Source organism: Astatotilapia calliptera, chromosome 12 (assembly GCF_900246225.1).
Source record: "Astatotilapia calliptera chromosome 12, fAstCal1.2, whole genome shotgun sequence".
NCBI lineage: Eukaryota > Metazoa > Chordata > Actinopteri > Cichliformes > Cichlidae > Astatotilapia > Astatotilapia calliptera.
The window spans coordinates 2,696,210-2,713,356 of record NC_039313.1 but is presented as its reverse complement, the minus strand read 5'-3'; the positions used below and the strand labels follow the sequence as shown (position 1 = coordinate 2,713,356).

Here is a 17,147-nt window from a genome sequence, read left to right as displayed (position 1 = left end):
CCTTTTAGATTTATATGTATAGTTATATCTCTATATTTATCTTAATATTTACGTATCATAACTCTGTTTCCACACTCATTTTGTATGAGTGCTTGATGTTTGTTGTATATTTGCTGCTATAACAACTCAATTACCCTCTGGGATTAATAAGGTTTCTCTGATTCTGATTGCACAAAGTGGATGGGATAGGAGGATGACTACCTTGTTATTCCTCAACTTCACTCCAAATCAGTAACTATAGTTAGAACTTGGACACAACTGGAGGTTCCAACAGAATAATGATCCCAAACACAAATCAAAACTGGTTTATTTAACATTAAGATTCTGCAATGGCTTCAAAGCTCCAACCTCAGCTGCATTGAAAAGTTGTGGACTGCTCTCCAAATCTGTGCCTCAAAACTACCCAAGAGTGGTCAAATATCTGTTCGAAATTTTACCAGAAGCTTGTTAATGGCAACAAGAAGGGTTAGGTCGAGATGGACATTTAACCAAATATTAGTGGTTAACATTTGGTTAAATGTTAAACATTATTTGAGCCTGTATGTACAATTTTGACAAAATGAAATTCTTTTTTCCCGAAGTTATTAAAAATAGAGGCTTTATTCCACCCTGTAAAAAGATTCATCTCCAATATACTTCAATAAAGTAATTGAAGATGGATGACAAAAAAAAAAAACTGGGGTCAACCATCCAATGAACAGTTCACAAGAGTTGAAGTAAACGTGTGCAGTTAGGGTGGGGATTGGGTTGAGTTGAATGTCAGGGGTTATTTGTGACAGAAGGCTATCAGCTAGAGAGAAAGGAAAAGCTTACAAGATGGTAGTGAGACCTGCTATGGTATAGTTTAGAGATGATGGAAGTTCTTGGGAGTTACAAGATTAGAAATGAGTATCAAAGGAACGGCTTGGGTTGAGTGGGTTAAAGACAAAGCTAAAGAAGAAAGGTTGTACATGTCCAAACAATCCTAAAGGATAGGGTTGGTGTGATAGAAGATTCTAGAGATGGGGTGAAAATTAGCCGGTCTCACTACCATCTTGTAAGCCTTTCCTGTAGTAATTCTTAAAGAGAGCAGCCAAAAGAAGATTTTAAACTATAAAATAATATTAAAGTTACAAAGAGGTTTCAAGGCATCTGTTGAGCAGTTAGTGGTTGAGCCCTTCCTGATTTTCTTGTTTGCCACATTTTAGATCATTAAACAAATGTAAATATTAGACAAAGATAACAAAGAAAACCAACTGGTTCGTAACCTCAAGCTGAACCACACTTGGTTTTTTTTTACAGCAGAACAATGATCCAAAACACACCAGCAAGTCCACCTCTGAATGGCTCAAAAACCAAATGAAGACTGGAGTGGCCAAAATTCCTCCACAGAACTGTAAAAGACTCATTGCCAGTTATTGCAGTTTAGGGGGCACACAGGGGTTTCGATTTGTCCCCTTAATGTTAATTACATTCATTTGAAAACTGCATTTTGGGTTCACTTGTGTTATTTCGATTTATTTTTGGGGGGCCTTGGGTCAGACTGGGTCATCTGCTCACCCACTGAGCTAAACTGAAACTAAATGTGTTTAATGATCTGAAATATGTAAATGTGACAAACATGCATAAAAATATCAGTAAGGGGACAAACACTTTCACACCACTGTATATTAAGAATCATGAAACACACACACACACACACACACACACACACACACAAAAAAAAAAAAAAAACAAAAAAAAAAACCTTTACAAAGTGTTCCCAAAAACCTTCAGTGGCACATGAAACTCCAGGTTTTTGGCAGCCAGTAATAACAAAAACAAAAAGCAATGGGACATGCTCACTCTGCCTCACACTCTACACTGCACTTAGGCAAAAAACAAACAGATGGACTCTGTCAGGCTTTTAGCAGGAATATAGGCAAGTTAGCAAGTGGTGGGTGAAAATGACCGGCTAGTGTAACTGCATTCCTTTAAAAAAAGGTCTTAAAAATGCTTAATGAGTCTTAAGTATGACACAATTTATGGGTTTCACAGGTTTATTAGAATCCAAACAGTAGTTGGAAGTTGGAACAATAAATAAATGGGCTTTCAGCATGCTCAAGTGATTCAACAAAGATATATGAAGACAAATCTCAAGTGTTATTCATTATGAAGGCCCAAATATAGCATCAGGTCACACCTGCCTTATTGTGGAACAACTAAAAGGCACATACAGAACCAACATATAATGTAGGTGACATACATGCAGTAGTGAAAAAGAAGGAATACACAACCCCATTGGTCATTTACTTCTATGTCCTACAGCACAAGACATGAAAGTAAATGCCTCAACAGATGGAGATCTGGCTAAACGCCACCATATCATGTCCTCACAGAGCTACATGTAGACCGCTTACAAAAGGAAGTGCTCGTTTAACACAATCACACATCAGCAAACTGATTAAAAGCATATTAAAACAAAACCCTTTCTGAACAAAGCATTTCAAGAAAATAAGGCGACATCTGTTTCATTTCAAATCCTACAGTTTAAATTTGGAATGACATCAACATAATTAAATTCTGGACTTGTTTTCAATTATTATATTCTAAAAAACTAACATGACATCACAGATGCTATTTAATTGTTAGTCGTTCCTGGTTTCTTCTTCTTTGTCCATCTCATGTGTTGCAGCTCGCATTGTAAGAAGGAGGAGCCTCTGAAACACACACACCATCAATCCAACTGGTTAATATTTAAACACTGTTAAATACCACACTTTATATATTGCCACAAAACAAGCAGTATGAGCTAGGTCCTTGTATTCCAGTTGACTTTGTTCAATCGGAATACACTCTTGTTTGGACCACATTAGTAGCTGTGGTTCTTCTGATGGATCAAATTACTGCACCTATTTTCACAGCATGAAGCTAGTTGGGTAACTAGACTTTATCCCGCAACTGGACTTTCCTATATGTGAATTTGTAGAGCCAATCAATCTCCTATTAATTTCCTTAAGAGTACTGCTGTGGGGGAGAGCTGCATTGATTCTGCAAAGAGCCACACCCATGGGATTGCTGAGCAACACCACTAACACCTTGCAGTGACTGTATCACACCAGAAACTTTTACTGAACTAAGTTGGGGTTCATGAGACTCTGTTGTTTCTGGTGAACAGGGATGAGCTGATGATACTTTACAATTAGTAAGCCATTGCATTCCACCAACATGAATTCCTGTTCCAAAGAATTCCATGCAGATTGAGATTTTAAACTGGCTGCCATGCTGCACAAAGGTACAAAACATTCCTACAGACTATCACATAATATGAAGCATGGTGGAGGGATCATCATGGTTTGGGCTGCTTTGCTACCCAGTCTTTCAATCATTAAGGGAACAATAAATTCAAAACTGCAGCAAGAGGTTTTGAAGGCCCCAGAATATCCAGACCAGTTGCTGGTAAAATCATCATACAGCCATCTATTTATGCTTGCCATGACGGCACAGGTAGCCACTGTAGTATTCTCCCAAAAGATAAGCCTTGCTATTGAAACCTCCACATCAATGCTGATATAGGGGAAGAAACCAAAACTGGATGTCAGAGTCCTGCCTTAACCATTAGTGCTGCATGGCCTAGGACTGTTAAATCGAGTCCAAAGTCTAATAAGCAGCTACAGGAACCATTACTTAAGGAACTTCTAGGAATAACTAAGGGTTCATTAAAGTTGTTGCAGTCGATACTGTGAGTAATTACTCAGCGATGAGGCTTGAACCATCGCTGAAGTTTTTAAAAAGTAGAGTCTACTGATTTCTAGAGCAACAGTGGTAGATTGTGTGGCAACTCACCTTTTGGATAATCTGAAGTGCTGTAGTCTGGAGGCAGGATCTGTGGTGTTGCCACTGAAGTGGTACCATTCAAAGAGGGGTAAAGACTTGTGGTCCCTGTGGACCCACTAAATTCAGGCCCGTTGGGTGCTGCAGCTGGTCCGACTGGCTGCTGGTTTTGAGGAAAAAAGAGGCCTGGTGCATAACTAAATGCATTGGGTGACACCAGTTGAGACTGCCGCTTGTTTTGGAAGTCCTCATTCATCAAGGCCCCTCCCTCTGCTCCTGGGTGGTAGTCAGCTGGAGGAGCGCTGGGGGAATTGTGGGAGGATCCCCTAGAGCGAGGGGCAAGACGAGGAGCAGGTTTTGGGGCTGGACGAGGGGGCAAGGTGGGCGAGGAGGCAGAAATGGATGTGTCTAGTGTTGAGTCAGAGGCTGGCGTATCCTCAGTGGAAGGAGCAGATGCTTTTTTGGAAGGCCGTTGTTTTTTGTCTAATGAGACGTTCCCAATGTGGATGGGTAGTGTCAGCATGACATCAGGAGACTTCAGACACACCTGGTTCATCAGCAGAACAAAAAAGAATGTCGGGTGGTGGAATAGACTCTGATTTTCATTCTTTGTCAATATTAGTGGATGTAAATCTGCTTTGTCAGCTGGTCAAAAGTTTAAATCAGCACAAAAAAAATAAATAAATAAATAAATCACCTTTTTTAGACTATGGGAGCTCTTGGCTCTTAGGGATTACTAGAAATTGCTTGTCACTGACCTGATTATTCAAAACCTTGGCTAAACATTGGGATCATCATTTAAACTCTGTGTGTGTGTGTGTGTGTGTGTATACACACACACATAAATAAATAATATAGGTTCTTGCAGCCATCCTCATGCTTACAGTATTGCACATACTACTCATAATTTTTCAGACAGGTAGAAAAGCAATACTGAGTATGTATCAGAGAAGGAATATGAACCTACTTTGACAAAATATTCGATCTTTATAAGCTCACAGCCAGCGAGGGAGGACTGAGGCAGGGGAGGAACAATGATCTGCTCCTTCCACTCCACCTCTTTGCCAGCTTTCACCACGCCTCCCTCCACCTTCGCTATTATTCTCAGATCATAGGTCGGCTTCTTCGTCTCATAGGTCACTCTCTGAAAACATACGACTATGGATAGTCAAAAACTGTGATCAGTGTGTTTTGACTGCAAAATACAGCCCAAAGTCAGCGTGTGATCTCACAAATAGGCTTCTGGAAGAATAGTCAAAATTCTCATAAGCACACTTTCAAACATTGTGGAAAGCCTTCCCAGAAGAATTGAAGCTGTAATAGCTACAAAGCCTAGGCCAACATCATATTAGAACCCTATTCATTAAGAATGGTATGTCAGTTAAGTTAAGTAATGCATGCAAAGACAGATGAACAAATACTTTTGACATTCAATTAACTTATAGAAGAAAATGCCAGAAGGGCCAGTCCTGCTAAATGTGAGCAGGACTGCTAGTAGCTAGCAATAGTAAATTTAGAAACTGTTATTCCTATAGTGTCAGACTCAAGTTTGGTCTTCTGTTGGGTTTATCGACGCAGCAATCATATTTAGAAGATATAGAAAATAAGTTTAAAACATGGATTGTAAATGTAAAAACATAACACTAAAAGTGAGAAAACTAATACCAGAAGGTAACCAGAGTTAAGGAGATAAAGTTCCAACCTGCATCAGACTGGCTGCCATGTTGCCAGTGTTCTTCCCAGATTGGTTGTGGATGTTGGCGGTCACCTGAATGATCTCTCCTGGTGTGTAACCCTTCATGTGCGTCTGAGCCCTCAAGACTATTGTGCCAGTTTTCATCAACATGTAGGTGAACTGCTGAGTCACTGCAGATGAGCAGGTTCCCTATATGGGTCATGGCAAAAGACACTTTGAATAGTATAATTGACTTTAAATTAATTTGGTGAATCTAAATGCCAGTAAGTACAAAACAAAGCAAATAACACTCAAACAGTTTCTTGTCTAGTTATTCAAAGGATTAGAATTAACGGTTCACACAAATGCAGAACTCTAGATTCCCCATTTATTGCATTTAGTTGACAACTGCACACCTGCTCTTCATCAGACTCTACCTCCTCCCTGTCCCATTGTTTTCAGCTCTGCACCTGCCCCATGGGATGAGGAAGATGTGCAAGTTCTCTTGTGTTCTTTGTCCACTTATCCAAAAATCTAGAGTTTGTGGATTCATTGGAACTATTTCTGATAAACAGCAAAGTGTTAGGGTTGGTCCAAGCTCCAAATCAAAAAAACAAAAAAACTTGGCTGTTGTGTGTTTGAACTCTGAAGACTAATTAACTCAATGTTTAGGACCAACCATTCAGGGACTGAATACAGACATACAGCTACAATGTCTCACCCATATATCTGGCACTTCATTCAGGTTCAGAAGGCTTAGCAGGAAGAAAGCTTTCTCTGTGGTGTAGTCCTTGGAAAATCGTGGTGTGTCAATAAAAGCCCTCACTCTGTAAATGATCCTTCCATAGATGCCTTCAAAAGACGTTGGAGCAGTGGCTGTGGGGAAGAAGTGAACTGTGTTAGTTTGTAGTTATACAGTAGTGTGAACTACAGTTTTTAAAAGAGTTACAGTTTTTGCAGAAAGAGTGAAGAGCACCCAGGAGCAGGGATATTTTTTCCTCAGGCGGCCACAATATTAGTAATCTGTCATTTTAGATTTAAATCCTTTTAATGTCTGGAAGGGATGTTTGAGTAACTCCTCTAAAATGTGTTAACCCTCAAGTAACACACTTATTGAACATGAAGACTATAAAGACTTGTTGAAGAATGTAGGGACCAAAAGAAAACATTGTGAGAATAAATACTCAAGTAAAATACAGATACCTCAGAACAAAGTAATTGTACTTTGTGCTGTGTTTAATTAACCTACATGTACAGCTGTGCTTTAAAACATTGTAAAAATGTAACCAACTCTGCTTTCTGTTTGTGTTTTTGTCTATAACAAAGTAGTATAAGACATGGTTTCAGTCAACACTAACTCCAGTCCTTTAACTCATTCACTGCCAGCCATTGGCAGTGAATGAGTTAAACCCATTGACTCATTCACTGCCATTGACGGCTATAGACGTCAATGGCAGTGAATGAGTGAAGCTGTATAGTTCTGATACTGTGTGCATGAACAGTAATAACAGTAATATTGGTAGTAGCATAACTTGCAGGGAAAAAAACTAACTACCTATTTTGGGGCACCAACATTTGAAATAGCTTTCACTGGATTTGACTGACACAGTCCAGGGAGTTTTTATGTCCGAGCCGCTGAACTGAATTTAAAGCTATAATCCATCCAGATTAATTCCAAAATAGCTGCTGAGTTTTGACACCTTTTCCCAAAAGAACTATGATATTAATTTATAAAGTATAGAGCTCTTCTCTTTATTAACCTTCCAAATCTTGACAAATACAGAAACAAACCAAAAAACAAACAAACAAAAACTTGGTAGGCACCTGCCAGCACTCTAGGAGTGAAAGCAAACAAGCTTAATGATTCATATCAGATTCACAAAAACTGGCTTGACTGGTTCTGAGTTTCTGTGATCCTAGCTACATTACATAAAAGGCTTCTTGTCTTGTCTGCATGTCATCTTGCAGACATGCACCTACACAATGACTAAACACTGTTGCCTGTGTTCTATTGTGTGACAGCCAAAACAAATCAAGACAATGTATAGAAAGGAAGTCAAGTATTTTATTTCAGGCAACAGTTTTGGCACTGAATAAAAAGTTAACAAGTCTTCAAATGGTGATACTAAAATATTTCCTCATTATTCAACTGTCTCGTCATCTTTATGCACAGTTATCTTAAGAGTCCATAACAATTAATGGTGTAACCAGGGAGTTCTCTCAAAGATTGCATTGTTATGAGTCAGTGGAACACACTGTATACTGCTGACGTCACAGTAACCATTACAGGGATGGTAGTGGAAAGCATCCACCAGTCTCTTCTTAGTTAGACACCATCATGGCACCTCATTCAACTCATGTATACGCTCTGCAATTGTGGCCCGTTCCAGAGAAAAGATGACTGATGGCAGGTTATAAGGGCCAAATTATCTGTTGTGGTGGCCCCAAAACGAGAACTGTTGCAATTGCCTTATCACTACTGATGGACAAAATTCTGACAGCGCCAAAGATTTAGAGTGACCTTATCTCACAGCGTCAGTGCTGCCCAGCATACCTATGTCAGTGACGCAGTCAAGACTCACGACTACACTGTTGTTTTTCAACACAACACTGAAAAATGAACAACCCAAAGCCTTGCTGAAGATCAAATAGTCAGGCAAAAATGTAAAAACAGAAGAAAAGGCTAATAAAAGGAACAAATTTCTGAGCAGGTTGTAAACAAAGAATCAATTTGATCTCTTAACCACTTTATCTGGAGGTTAAACTAAAACCACCCCAACCATCATGAGAAATAACCCTTCACTAGCGGTGTGCGGATTGATATTGAAATATCGATTCTTCCAATACCAGTAATTTATGCTCTAAAATAGATTCTCATATTAAAATATCACCATTTTAGTACTTTGGGGTAAATTTGTAGTTTTTCATTAACAGGAACACAGTGGAAAGCAACTACATCATTGGGATTATCTAAATTGGAAGGAACTACCTCCTCTTACGCATTTCACAGTCATATGTGAAATACGGCTGAATAAATGTGTCGCAGCCTCTGGTGGCGCACTCACAATGGCTGAGCGTAAACAAAGTCATGTGTGGACGTATTTTACCTCCACAAACAGCCAAGACGCGATGATGATACATGTGGCAAGAAAGTGAGGTGCTGTGGCAACGCCACTAACCTCGTCAAACATGTCAGAGTAAATCATATCACAGAATATGACGAGCGTATGTTGAGGCGAACTGACGAGACAACAAAAGCATGCATATTGTGTGTGTGTGTGTGTGTGTGTGTGTGTGTGTGTGTGTGTGTGTGTGTGTGTGTGTGTGTGTGTACACACACATATATTTTTAACATTTTGGGAGGAAAAGAAAATCAGTCCCATCCTCACAACATGCCAGAACATGTCTGACAGACTGGGAAATGAAAGGGGAAAATAAACACATGCAAAAATATCCCATCAACTTCACCTACCTGGTATGAGAAACTTGAAGGGAAATGTGTGCATTCCCTCTTTCAGGGTACCTATTTGGGACACAAAGCACAAATAAAATCCTTTGATGGAAACAGTAACAGTTGCTCTGTTGTTTCCAAACAGTCAGATATGCCTCAAGGCTGCAGTGGAAAATGAGAAGTTGTAATCTTCACATATTGTCACATTGACCAGTTCCATTTGCAAATTTGTCTCAATTATCACAACAAACCATCTCACAAGGAAGTATTTTGTGGACACTGGACATTTGCACACAGTTTTAATTAGCATTTGGAAGCACACCTTTGTCTGCCACTGAGATCGTGCTGTTGAAGTACTGCTCCTCCATCGTCCATGCTGTGTCATTGAACTTATTGGTGATGCCGCAGAAACCATTGCAGTTCGCTTTGATAGCTGCAGATAAGAAAATACACAAGTTTAACTACAGACGATTCGTAGTAGCCACAGCAGGAAACACTTTTCGTAATCAGTCTTTTCCTCAAGGGTGTGTTATTGGTCTGTTTAATGGCATATTGCTCCAGATTTATACAACATCAATATGTGCAAAAGACCTGTAATAAACACCCTTCAGGAGAGTTTAGGATGCATTATTTGATTTGGGAAATAGCCTAAGCCAGCTAATGTTTTGTAACAAAAACAGACCAAAAACAAATTACTGGTCAAAAGTATAAAGAAAGCTTGACTTTATACTGAAAACCATAAAATGCTTGAACCAGATTTTCACCAGATTAGGAAAGGCAGCCAAATATTCCACAACATTGTATTGTTCCTACAGTCTACTGTTGGTCAAAGTCTGAAGGTTATTCAACTAGTCTGAATGCTTTATTACTGTTTTAATGTAATCCTTCATTAACAGAAACAAAGGTAACCATTACATAAAATCCAGGTCCTACATTCTATGAACATAAAAAAATACCCCAGCTTTACAGCTACAATGTTAGACAAATTTGTTTCCATTTTGTTCATACATCATTACTTATTTAAGCCGTTTTGTGCTGTTGGTGCCTTTGGAGAACCATCTCGATTGAAAAATGATCTAACAAGTAATATGGTTTGTTAAAATAATGACTTACCAAGAAGTTTGGGCTTCAGCTTTTGTGATTAAAGTTTTAGAATTGAGTTATGGTGTCTATTACTGAATGCCAATTAAATTTCACGTGTTTCAGCATATGCTCAAAATAAAGGCACATCTACCTCTGAAAGAACATACCAGCAACAATAATACCTGCTAATAATGTCCAGGACCTACAATGTGGTGATGTTTGTCCAGAAATTAAATGGTTGACATCAAGGTAAGAATGTCCATCTTTTCAATACAGTCTGTGGTCCAAATACATGTTGTTATATTCCCAATTTTAAGTCACATAAAAATGTTCAAAATGTTCTCAGTAACACATTTGAGTTAACAGCAATAGAAGAAAGCACACTGCTATAATGATGGCATCACATGAACAGAATGAAGAGCGCCAAAAACGTTTAGAATACTAAACACAACCTTTACCAGTCTCAAGAAATCCCAAAACAGAACAAAACATATGAAAAGTTGTTTGTAGGTTCTTCAATAAACTGGCTGTTTAAGTGAATAGTGGTGAGTGAAACTAAGATTTTTATTGCAGTGTTAATATTTTTCAGTGGCACGTCTCATCACAGTACTTAAAAATAGTTTAATAATACCATTAGTATTTTAAACGGTGAAACTGTAGCATGTAGCATAAGAGATCTTGAGCCGACAGTCCGACCAGCTTTACCTGAAGAGGAATGTAAACAGACCAGAGGCCTCGCAAGCATTCAAAGTAACAAAACACAAAGACGCCACTCAGCAGGTTGAGAGCTACAAAGAGTAGAAGAAACCTTTCCCTTGCAATCTGCATTCAAATGTGTTACCTTTTATTGTCCTTGTTGACACAGTAGAACCTTTGAGATGTTAAATATCCCAAATAAGAAGAATGAATAAGTGCATTCAGATGGATGAGATGTTGCTTTTACAGCAATCTGGACAATGACACTCAGTTTTCCTGTTTCAAGTTTCATTTTGGTCTCTTGATGACAGTCTTAAGTATGTTTAAATGTACAGTCTGACTATACAACACTACAAAATAAATAAAACAGCAGAACCAATTAGACACTGCTCAACGCCAGTGCATTACTTTAGAGCAGGGGTGTCAAACTCAAATACACAGTGGGCCAAAATTCAAAACTGGAACAAAGTCGCGGGCTAACATTAATATTTACTGAAATATATTTATTCCTCCAGATATAAGAATGAATCTTTTCTTATGGACTCAAACACGTTTTGCTGAAAAACTGAATATGGAACAAGCAAAGCTTAATACTAAACAATATATATATTAGCTGTATAATAGTAGGCCAGCTCTGATAGTAATTTGGTATGGCTTCGTGGGCCAAATGTAATTAGGCTGCGGGCCAAATTTGGCCCGCGGGCCAGAGTTTGACACCTATGCTTTAGAGGGTCCCTTCAGAGAAGGGGGCCTTGACACAGAGCCAAAACTGGAATAAGGCAGCAAAGTGATAGAGTATTTAGTACAGTCGCCTCACAAAAATGTCCCTGGTTAAAATCCTGGCTGGTGCTTTTCTTTGGGGACTCTGATGCCTGTGTGGGTTTCCTCAAGTTAGTTTTCACCAAAGCCAAGCATGTTAGGTTAATTAGTCATTTTAGATTGAATATGAATGTCGGGTAGGTAAAGAGAGGTGTATAGAATACAGTGCTGCAATAATGTATAATATAAACTCATTTTCTGAGCTAATCTTTCAACTTTTAACTAAACTTAATCTACACGTAACATAAAAACAGTAGGAAATCTATGCTTATAAAGCTGAGTAGGACTGAGGAGTTGAACTAAGAATCATGTTAAACAAATTATAAACTATCAAAACAGAATATTTACATAGTCCAAAATCCAGGTATTTTGCTGTAATTTAATGAAAGACCGTCAATTTGTGTTTTGGATAGTTTGGGAAATTGGGATAAAACATTGAACCAAGTGTTACAAAACACAGAAGCAAATTTCCCATTAGGCCTCATTAAACATTTTCCATTGAATCAGTGTGCAGAGCTACACCGCGGTAAACGGCCAATGAAAAATCATATGCAAGTTTTAGAACCACAAACACAGAACACCACAGGATGGCTTTTCAACCTCTGAGTGATCTTCAAATAGGAGAAGTTATTTCTAAAACCAGGCGTGGGAACAGTGTAGGAATTACGACTCGTTACCAAATCAACTCACTTCCTCGTTTCTCGAGGTCGACGTTTTCCCACCTGCTGAGCGCAGATGGCTCTTACCTTTACACTGCAGCTGTTGGCCCAGTTTTACTGTCACGGTTCCAGAGATGGACTCTCCCGGACTGTACACTTCTTTGTTTTTCTCAAAGGCAATCTTAAACTCCTGAAGCTTTCCCATTTTCTCACCCGACGTAATGCGAAACAAGACTGAAAATCACCTGTGCGCACAGGCGACAGCACACACTTTTACCTCCTCGTCCCCACCCCTTTTAGTGACGTCATGTTCACCGGACAAACGTTACATAAAAGACTGCTTTTTCAGGCGTATTAATAACGAAGTTGTCTCTTAGCATATCTCTTAGCATAAAACAAGTAAAGTTTTCCAATGTTTCATTTTCTTTGCCTAGTATCATATGCCTGAAAATATCTACATGCATAAAAACCCATTACACTTACCTGCAGCACTCACAGCCTCTGTATTCTCATCGTAGATCAACTCCCAGAACTTAATGGCTGAAGGAGAAGGACCGCCTCACAACCATTAGCAATTCCAGAGTGTTTTTCCCCAGAAACTGGGAAGCAGAATTGACGACGACACACCACATACACCATCAGACCAACTGGTGAGCACTTAAACACTGTTAAATTAGGGATTACTTTATTAATCCCTCAGGTGCGGTTCCTCCGGGAAATTCAGTGGTGTCATTAAAAATGACACTTTTTACATTAACACAGCTGAATGAAGCATGAGCCAGCTGAGGGCAACTGTAACATTTAAGATATTTAAGTATTCTCGGTGATATTAAGGTTAGCAGTGAGCAAACTAAAATTAACCCATCAATTAACCGCCTTGAGGCAACTTTTGTTGTGATTTGGCGCTATATAAATAAAATTGAATTGAATTGAAACCAACAATATTTTCTCCAGACTGTTTTTTTTTTTTTTTTAATTAAACGTAACTCAGCTGCATCCCCAGAAGGTCTCTTGTTTGGTGGGTTTCCATAACAGGTTAATATCAAATGAGCTTAGTTGCATTTGGATGAAGCTTATTAATAAAACCACGAGGTTGTATTACCGCATACTTACCTTGTTCTTATGTTAAAACAGTTAAGTATGTCAAAGACAATTAATTATCAATGATACCAACATTGTCTTTAGATAGTGACATTTATGCAATGTAGTATAATGTGCTGATGTCATTAGGGAGTGCTCTTGCAGATTACATTCTTATGACTTAATGGAACAAAGTAACAGCTGCTGGATTGCATTAGGAACTGTTTCTAAACCTGTTCTTGTTTTCAGTGGTGAAAAATAGGGTGACAGATGAGGTTAGGCATCGGTCCCTGTAGACTTCGATGCTTGCATACAACATTGTGATCTGTAGAGAGGTGGCCCAGGTGGCAGAGAATTTGGAAATGGAAAAAGTATGCACTGCAGAGAAGGGAAATCTAGTAGGTAGCAAGACAGATCAGAATCAGAATACTTTAATAATCCCTAAGGAAATTATTTATTCAGATTACCCAACCCTCATCCCCAATCAGTCGTGGCAGATGGCTCAGGCTCAGCCTGATAAAGAAGAGTGCAAGAGACAAGTGTTGGGGAAAATTGTGACAGAGGGATTGCAAAAAGAGTGAAAGGGAACATTTACAAACTAGTGAGACCTTTCTCCAACAGTGATAGGATGAAGAGTACAGTCATTCAAATGGGCACAGAAGAGAGCCACTAGTCCTCCACATCAAAAAGAGCCAGTCGAGGCAGTTTGAGCATCTGACTAGGATGCCTCCTAGGTTCGTCCTGGGTGAGGTATTCTGGGCATATCCTACTGGGGGGAAAGATATTAATAGACTTGTCTTTTTCACCTCTGATATTTGTTTTTGGGCTGCTTACAAGACAGGTAGACTTACCTGGTGAAGAGGCAAAAGGTTTAACCAAAACATCTTTAACCAAACCATATTGCTCAGACAAGGAGGAGAGAGAGGTGTTGTTTTGTCTTGCTTCCCCCGAGTTAGCCAGGGAGCCGTTTATTAGCATTCAACAACAACGACACAACAGCACTCTCTCACCCCACACAGAAAAACATGGTCGCAGAGAGAGCGCGTCACGTGGTAACCGTGGGAACATAAAGCTGCCGCCTGAAACAACCGAATACAGCTGCCAAATAAAACCCAAACAGCCCTGACCCGCTACATAGCCCCCACCTAAGGGGTCAGTCATCCCCGACAACCCCATTACCCAACACAAAGTCCTGCAAATGTCCCGGTGTCATCTTTCGGCGCACCGGCCGATCTCAACCGGCAGGGGAAGAGTCACTCAGATCAGAACATGGGGTGCCACTAGCATCCCCTGCCCTGGCGACTGTTGAGCGAGCGGTCGGTACGGTGAGAGTCTGTCCTGATGCCACACCACCATACCCCTCGGGCCCAGCATGTGGATCCTGTACACCACTTCTGGAGGTCGCTCCACGACCTCCGCCGGCCCCTGCCAGTGACTGCAGAGCTTGGAGGACACTCCTCTCTTAAGGACAGGGCAGTACACCCAAACCTTGTCACCAAGCACAAAAGCTCCCCCACTGGCACCTGATGTCGTAGGCCCTCTTCTGTCGTACTCCGGCGCCGGCCTAGGCCTGGCAGGTGTAGTTATGAACCACCCGCAGCCGCTCCCTCAGCCTCCTGTAGTAGTCCACCTCTGGCTCACCATCAATCTCCGGCTCGGGTGGGGGACCTGAACACCAAGGCATCACTGCACGCTGTCGGAGGCTCGGCATGTCGATCAACAGAGGCAGCCCACGAAGCATTGTCCTAGTGTCTGTCATGAGAGCACTTCACTCTCAGGCTGCTGGCTTGCTTGTGGTTCCTATTGTATTTAAAAGTAGTGTGGGAGGCAGAGCCTTCAGCTTTCAGGCCCTCTTCTGTTGAATCAGCTCCCAGTTTGGGCCTTGGGCCCCTGCCCTTGGCCCTCGTCAGGTTGGGTAGCCTCTGGTGGGATTGCCTATTGCGTCTGGCTCACTGGGACGCTTGCCCTTTTGGCCGTGGGCCATGTGGAGCCTCCCTTCTTCTCTTGCCTCTGAGATGTGTGGGCTCAGGTCTTCAGGTACCCTTGGGGACTGTGGATGCCTTGAATCTCCTGTATCCTTCCTTGGCTTGCCACCTTTATTATCAATTGATTGTTGATCTGTATTCCTGTGCTCATATTTTTCTGTTGAAGGTGCAGTATGTTTTTTCTTTCTTTCTTTCTTTCTTTCTTTCTTTCTTTCTTTCTTTCTTTCTTTCTTTCTTTCTTTCTTTCTCTGTTTTTTTCTTACAGGTACAGCAGTTAGCGATACATCATGCTTTTGTATTAGTGCTCTTTCCTTTTTTTTAAATATTTTCTACTATTTTCTCCTATCTTCAATTTTTTTATTTTCTTGCCTGTCAGCTTAGACATTGTCATACTACACATTTTGTGTAGAAATGAATGAATAAACAGATAAAAGTAACATACAAACTCAAGGAGCCCTTAGAGAATTTATAGAGCTCATCTTGCAAAAAGCAAAAATGTCTTTGGCACAACATCGCATCAGGTCTCATTGCATAAAGTGCCAGACAAGTTTGAAAAACACACATACTGATATAAGAGAGAGAGAGAGAGCAAAAGAGAGAAATGGGTGAACTGGAACAGGAGGACTGGGAGACCATGACACCTGTTGGTGGAACACCACTAGAAAAAATCTAGTATCTAGTGTGTTGGTTAAATCTTTGATGCAGGCCTGTATGCTGAAATGCATTGGAGTTTTAGTTTAAGTTGAACTATGCAATGAGAATGCCTCATTGGGCACCTTAAAAAAAAAAGAAAAAGAGAATGGCTTGGAGGTTTTTTTTAAATTTTATTTTAAAGCCCAACTTTATTTATGTAGGATACTGTTTTATTATGAATCGAATTTTAGCTGCAAATATTTCTTCAATTACTTCACATTCCTGTGGCAAAGGTGTGGCTCTGCTGAAGAGGAGGGGTGGTGCAGTGTGTTTGGCGGAGGCAAAAGACAATCTCCAGACATTCTTTCATGAGGTGGAGGCTCGAGAGAGGTTTTTACCCAAAACAGACAAAAAAAAAAAGCTCTCCAAGTAACACTTAAATATTAAATAAAATCCAATTGTGAAGCTGAACTTTAAATGGGTGGGCAAGGGGGCAGGGGTGTGTAGAAAACGATGTGTCAGGAGTCGGGTGTTCTCGCCGGTTCTAGTGAGCCTCGACCTCCCGGTCAGCTATCGAGCTGGTGGGTAACTGACATCCTCAACAGCTCCATAGAATATGTAGAATCGAGGCACCCTGGCCATCACATCTCCAGCAATTGTCCATCGGTATCAAGTTCCATTTTTGCAATTATTGCAGTGTTCGATGCCACCTGTGAATTATCTTTAACTGGATAAACCTGCTACCAATTTCCTTGTAAACCCTGACAAATTGTTTGTCAGCTAGTTTTATATTAAAATGTTAACACAACACACTGACACCACAAACACAGTGGAGAGTTCCAGTTCAGTTACTTGGAGTGAAAGTGCAGTTGCCAGTGTAAGGATATCTGTAGATCAAAGCAGCAATGCCCCTAAGCCTTGACAGATGAAATCCACCCTAATGAAACTGTTGAGAACTATCTAAAACAAGCACAACTTGTAATGAGCCTTAAGTGCCCATTAGAAACTCAGTTTTTAGCACTTCTATATTTTCATTTTTCAGTTTACATTTTTGTGTTAAGTACACTATATGGGGAAAATTGTTTTGCATATGAATGAATGAAAGCAATACTCGTAGTAGTAGTGTAGTTGCAACACAGACTAGTGATAGATTTACTTTTACTAAATATATTGAGCTTTGTTTTATAACCAAAGGCTAACTTTGTTTTGCTCTTGAGCGCCTGAAAACACAATTTATTCTAGCAGAAAATAAAAAGCCAACAAGTTTGAAGTCT

The 17,147-nt window shown here is 40.0% G+C and overlaps 1 protein-coding gene across 1 annotated transcript; it reads right to left on the bottom strand.

The window, feature by feature from the left end:
• Positions 1–2,000: 2,000 nt before the first annotated feature.
• Positions 2,001–12,461, bottom strand: arrdc1a (arrestin domain containing 1a). The gene is made up of 8 exons (XM_026188540.1): positions 12,263–12,461; positions 9,241–9,351; positions 8,940–8,990; positions 6,189–6,343; positions 5,495–5,677; positions 4,760–4,936; positions 3,805–4,339; positions 2,001–2,678 (listed from the first exon to the last, which is right to left on the bottom strand). Exons 1-8 carry the CDS (start codon positions 12,378–12,380, stop codon positions 2,641–2,643), a joined length of 1,368 nt encoding a protein of 455 aa, XP_026044325.1. The 5' UTR covers positions 12,381–12,461; the 3' UTR covers positions 2,001–2,640.
• Between the last annotated feature and the right edge of the window lie 4,686 nt (positions 12,462–17,147).